The following is a 6,468-nucleotide window of genomic DNA, read 5'->3' as shown; positions in this document are numbered from 1 at the left end:
GATATCCCAAACTCACGTGTTAAATGAACTTGAGCTTGTTGAGTGTGGAGGCAAGTTATGCCACAATAGCTCAGGTTTAAACTGCCCGTGTGGACACGTTTATTAGCAGTTTCGAAGAGCATTCTGCTTCTTCCTTCTCTTCTTATTTTCAAAATCTTAGGACTGCACAAGAACGTCAAGTCTCTGGCTGTTTGAGGACCATGTGACTCCTCTGTACTTTGAACTCAGATAAACTTCTTACTGAATGAAGTCATGTGTAAAATGCTTTCCAACAGAGATTATTTTGAACCAAGCCGTACTAAGAAATGCAACAGAATTTCAACACTCATATTTCAGCAGCAAAAAAAGGAACCATTCTTGTACTGAGTGCAGTGCTTTGGGGGAAGCACCAGATCCCTTCACATAAACAGAACTACACTTGTACTAGACTATGGAAGTAGTTCATGTTTTAGTTCGGGGAATGAAAAAATCATCATACTTCCATATAATCACACATCAGTAAAAATAGCTTTTGCCTAATCAACGCATGCAACTTTGCTTCCAAAAGTCATCTTCATAAATCTCAGTATCCCAAGTTTTAATCAGTAAAACCAGTATCAGCTCCAAACTGGCCACGTTGGGATGGATCAGAATTTCTGTATGTTTTTTAGCCTGAAGAGATACCAGGTTTTAGCTCATATTTGGATTAAAAAATGATCATTATACTTTTTTTCCCTAGAAGCAGAACATATGGCTTGTATCCTGGCTAACTTCCAACCTGAGTAATTACTACTGACCACATAATTTTCCCCCCTCAAAGCACTTTACAACTGATTAGTGCCAATAGGAGGTACTGGAGACAACCATTAGGAGAGCCATCTTATAACAAACTACAGAACCAAACTAGGTACCTCATCAGGTAAAATTCTTCCTCCTCTCCCCCCCCCCCCCCCCCCCCCCCAATCAGGATTGCAAACACTGAAATCAAGACAAAAATTACCAAAAGGGAGAAGTCATTCTGAAAACCTTCATTTTTTATCTCCCAGCCTGAAACCATCTGAATTCCAAATTTCAGTCTTATATAAACTACTAACTTCACCTAAGTCTGCAGCATTTACTACCTCTGCAGATGCATCAGGATCACTGGGACAAATTAGGCACCCTGAAAGTCAGAAGCCACTTTAAGAATTTCCCCTGTACAGGATCTAAGCGACACTAAGCAGCAGAAATACCAGGGAAAGTTATTTAGACCAGCCTATATTTTAACCACTTGGTCAGATTTATAAACTACTTCGAAGATGACAAATGCTACTGAGCCGTTCAGTATTACTAAATAAAATTGTGCATGGGAACCAATTTTTTTCTGCAAGAGAGCTGAATGATGAGTGCTCCTATTAGCTGCTTAATCCACATGCATGTATACATACACACACATCCATATGTACGTGCATATATACATCAGTTTAAGAGATCTTGTGTAACACATTTGCGCCTTTTTTCCTACTTTAGAAAAAATCATGCAGAAAAAGGAAGAAAAAAACAACTTTCTGCTTTCTCATAAACCAGAAATGGGTCCATTCTGAGAACATGATGAGCGGTCAGCTTTCTTCCACTTCGCTCGACTTGCACTTTTTGTAAATATCCTTCCTCTTTGCACCCCCAAAATGATCGGTTATGGGACTGACATACATGGCAACTGAGAAGCCTCTGCCATTTATATTCGCAGATTCGTTGGGATTCTGCTCCCCGGCCCTCTCTGCTCGTCAGAGCTGGCAGAGCATTCGGGCCGTTGGGAAGGCTGGAGCCCGCAGAGGCAGAGCAAGCAGCCCTTGTCACTGCGAGCCCCAGCAGGCTCACGGGGACAGCGCTGGCAAAGGAGCCAAAGGCTGGTGCAGCGCACACAGAAATGAGCTCGGGTTGTGGGAACGCTGTTCCAATTAATCCATCAAACTGGGTAGTTTGGGATTTGACTCCCATCCTGTAAGGATGCGACACTATTAACTGAGAAGACTGCCTATTTACTGGGGTTTGATCAGGCCAAAACACCAAACCAACAAACAAAAAAAGGCACGTTTTAGAGGGAGATGTAAAATTTTAGGTCTCTAGTGGCATCCCTTTAAACACACTGAAACAGAGTTCAAGCCACTGCCTCGATCGACAAGCGTAAAACGTGATACATCTCTGGTGTGCAACATTGCCATCATGTGGCCATTCCAGCTCTGCAAAAATACCAGCAGGGATAGAAGGAATTGGAACCTTGCCCCAAACTTGCAGTTTCCTAAACTGTCTTTAATAATGTTGGCAACCTACAGGAGAACTGGAGAGGTGGTGATAACTCTCTCATAACGTCCCTCTACAAAGAAAAATACTCCCTTCTTCAGACCTGCTGTTTTTTATGTTAGGTAGCAAACGCTTTTTTCATTTTCTGAGACACACCGCTGCCACGATTATGTGGCAATGCACAACTGAACATCAAAAATGTACAGAAGCATCAAAAATGACAAATGGAGCATTCTTGATGTCAGGAAGCCAATCTTCAGAAGTAATCTGAATGAGAACAGCACAATGGCCTGGATCAGTAAAGAGCTCCAACACAGGAAAATATATGGGAGTTGGCATAGAGTCAGGAGTGGAAAACAAAGCAAATGAATCAAATTAGTATTTTAAGAAGAAAATTAAATACTGACAGTCAGAGGGCAAAACAATGTGGAATGCAGAAGCAAGCTGTAATAAAATATGCAGATGGAAAAGTTGTACATAGTCGGAAAAGTAGTAACAGAATTAAACAGGATCCAGTGACGATGAGTGGCTCAATTAGAGCAGCAGTGAAGAAAAATAATTATCTGTCTCAGTGCTTGAGCCAAAAGTTGTTCATCTGCACAAAACTTGTGTTTGCACTCATCTGGAACCCTGCCCAAGCAAAGCAGGCATGATGTAGCTTACTCACGAAATGGCCCACTCCTTGCTTGAATTACAGCCTCAATGAGGGACACACACAAACTTCTTAAAGAAGGGACAACGTTGTTGCCTGCGTACGAGAGCAGAAGCACAACAGGAGCTTTCTGCCCAGCCGGCACAACAGACAGATACGCGCAGAAATAACAACGACCTGGAAACATATTTAGTAACATATTCGTTAGAACAACATCCATCTTTCAGCTATAAAAACCTTGTATCAAAACAGCACTAGAGAAACAAAGGAAACGTAATAAGATAGGAAACAAATATTGACAGGCAAAGAACAGAAGCTTAACTATCACAGGTGGCTGGCCATACAAAAGAAAATCCTGTTTATATTCTCGTCTCCTAGCACTTGGCACCTGTAAACACCTAAAGGAGCCCGCCTGCCATCACCATTACAACTGGAGCAAAGCTACCGCACTGGGGAAAGATCCTTCTACAGCTGAACTGCCAATATCAGGGAAGAAATAGTAACTTTCTTCTTCACCACCTAATTTTGAAAAGAAAGCTTGCAATATTCACTAAGTGGAAACTCTGAACCAATCCTAAAAAGCCAGTGAAGGAAATCAGATAAATATTTACTATTACCCTGAGCTGGAGCTGCTGAGATGGTAATTATACCTTTTTTCTGTGTTGGTATTTACTTGTTTGTTTTGCCAGATTGCATAAAGCTCATCTGCTAATCAATTCCTGAAAAGTATGGCTGTTTTTATTATACAGTTTCTCCTGTTTAGGGTAAAAGGGCTGAAGCCAAAGAAATATTTTTGACTTGTGTTTTTAGCAAAAAAGCTAGTTTGTGAAAACTAAAAATGCCCCCAGGCTGCAAGACAGCCTTGTTCTCCGTGTCATTGACCAAGTTTCTATATCCTGTCACAAGTTTCGGTACATTTTTTAAGAAACTACCCCCCATTATTTTTGCAGTTTAAATGCAAAACAAATTGAAGGGTTAAATTAAAATATTACTTTCCTTTTTCATTAAGGACTGTCAGCTATATAGCAGATAAACAGGGAGATTTTTCAACGGAACATGAATCCAGAAGAGAAGACAATTTTCCAAGAATATTTGACAAATCAGGGGACTGTGGTAAAGCCCTATTGCTGGCAGAGACAGAACCACATCTGTGCTAAGTGTCCCTACCACATACGGACGGGTGAAGAAGCGAGAGTCCCCTACACGGAATTTCAGAGGGTCTTTGGCTTGCCATACAGATCAACAGCAACTCTCCAAAACAAACACCTTCTATTCTATGAATTGAGGAGTTTCTCAGGCACGGTAGTCCAAAAAGGCCATGCTACAAACTGTACTGACCAAGGCAACCATCCAGAATCTATGCTGTTTGAGGTGGGCGGTTATCTGGATGCAGTTACAGATGCCTATGAAAACATCAGATGCATCATCCTCTATTCAAATTACTCTCCTTGTAATGAGGCTTACCACTGCTGCATAAGTAAAATATACAACTTCTTGCTGAAGTATCCAGAAATCACGCTCTGCATCTATTTCGCTCAGCTTTATCACACTGAGGATGGTTTCCCCACTGCCGCGTGGAACCGCGAAGCTTTGCGGAGCCTCTCCAGCCTGTGGCCTCGGGTGACTCTGCAGAGACTGCCTGCAGGGGCACAGCGTTACCTCCTCTGCAATTTTGTGTATGGCATCCCAGGGTCAACCCTTTATCACCCAACTTCACTGTCAAGAACCTTAGCAGGTCGACAAAATCCACATCAGATTAACAACTTAACAGGAATGAAACCATATTTTAGGAAGGTCTTTCCACAAGCAATGCAGGGAAAGCCTGCTGCCCAGCAGAACTTAAAGGCTTTTTCTTCTCCTAGCCCAGCCTCCCAACAGCTTTTACAAGCGATGAAAGGCAGTCTGCTACCTCCGATGTCTCAAAGCCACTTCGTGCTTTTCCCAGACATGTTCCTGCCCTTTCAGAGGGAACATCTATACCCCAGACCTAAAAATATCGTAAGGCATTTAAAAATGCCAAAGGAATAATTCAATGAAACTCATAATTCTGAAATGTTTCCCAGCGGCAGACACCTACTCTGAAGATGATACAAATCGAACTGCTTTCAGACTGTAAAACTGAGATCACAGATGGCAAAAAAAACCCACCAGTAAAGTCACCTCCTACAAAAGTTAACCCACAGAATAACTGTGGATCTCAAATAACTGATCATGAAGATAACATGCTTTTATTTTAGTCCTATACCTTTCAAACATAAACCCATAGCAGTAAAACCAAAACCTCAGTATCTTCTGTGGTTATTAATAACAATTCTGTTAATTAATCCTCCTGCGATTAATTTATTTGTTGCCCTCAAGCCAATTTCTACCAGAAAAATGTGAACAGTCCACAAGCTACAACCATAACTACAGCTGGATTGTAGCTTCCCAGCTGAGGCAGCTTTGGTGGAACACATGACATATAGCCTAAATTCCTCCTGTATCAAGAAGGTGGTTCTGCAGGTAGGGCTGATACATGAATAAAGTTTTCCCACCAGCTGTTTCCTTAATAATAGGGGTTTTTATAGACATGTATATATATGTGTATGTATATATATTTTTTTTTTTCTACGGCCGCTGCCTTCCATTAAGAGGAACCTCACAAAGGTGTGTGATTTTCTAATTAGTACGAAATATCTAATAGGGTAATATAGACAACACAGGTCTACGCAGGCCAAGCGTAATTTGAAAAACAAAAAAAAAGTTCCTATCAATTAGAGCAGTGTTTTTGCTTTGTGATTCAATATATGTTATTATACTAAAGGTTTTAAAGAACGGGGCAAGTGAAGTCAAGAACATGTTCCCCAGCAAACATGGGTTCCTTCCCAGGTAACATCTGCTGTGAACAAACACATCGGCTAATTTTGTAGAAGCCAGTGCTTCTGCTCCTCTCTTACTCTTCTTGTGGTCACAGCTATTACGTATCTGAGCGACAAAAAGAGGCTGCTTCCCAGTGTGACCTTAAACACCCTTCACTTCAGCAGAGGTGATCCCGCCTGGAAACTCAAAACATTTTTGTTGAGTCTCTTACGTGTAATGGAGGCAGAGATGTGCTAGAATCCACCAGAGCACTTACTTTTACAACACCTAGGAGCTTTTTAGAAAAGCTTTCTGGAATTAGATCATACTTGCTCTGCACTGTCTGATAAAACGTTAGCTAACGGGATCACAGGAAGCCGTCTGTGCTGCCGTGTCAGGGTGATTCTTTTGCCAGGAAACATAAGGCCAATGCTATTTTTTAACTCTTGGAGTAACCAAGCGGTGTTTGAGCTCTTGCTTCCACTATCACCAAGCTCAGAGCCAAACCCCGCACGTCAATGCCAGGGCGCTGTATCGGCGCTCCCTTGTGCTACCCCCGCTTCCTGCCCCCCACAGGCCTGCGGGAGGGCGGCGGGGCCCTGCCTTGCTCGCACCCATCTGAAAACCAGACTAAAGTTGATCCTAGGCAACATCGGGTACCATCGCCAGGTCCGCAGGGAGAGGTCGCTGCCGCGCTCTTGCCGGGTCCGCTCTGAGCC

At 42.4% G+C, this 6,468-nt stretch overlaps 1 protein-coding gene across 1 annotated transcript; it reads left to right on the top strand.

Moving 5' to 3' along the window:
• The first annotated feature begins 3,967 nt into the window (after positions 1–3,967).
• Positions 3,968–4,939, top strand: APOBEC4 (apolipoprotein B mRNA editing enzyme, catalytic polypeptide-like 4 (putative)). The gene has a single exon (XM_009324637.1). The coding sequence runs from the start codon at positions 3,968–3,970 to the stop codon at positions 4,937–4,939; it is 972 nt and encodes a 323-aa protein (XP_009322912.1).
• Positions 4,940–6,468: the final 1,529 nt, after the last annotated feature.

The sequence above is a fragment of the Pygoscelis adeliae genome, unplaced genomic scaffold (genome assembly GCF_000699105.1).
Source record: "Pygoscelis adeliae isolate BGI_AS28 unplaced genomic scaffold, ASM69910v1 Scaffold126, whole genome shotgun sequence".
In the NCBI taxonomy this organism is placed as follows: Eukaryota; Metazoa; Chordata; class Aves; order Sphenisciformes; family Spheniscidae; genus Pygoscelis; species Pygoscelis adeliae.
This window is presented reverse-complemented; position numbering and strand designations above follow the sequence as displayed.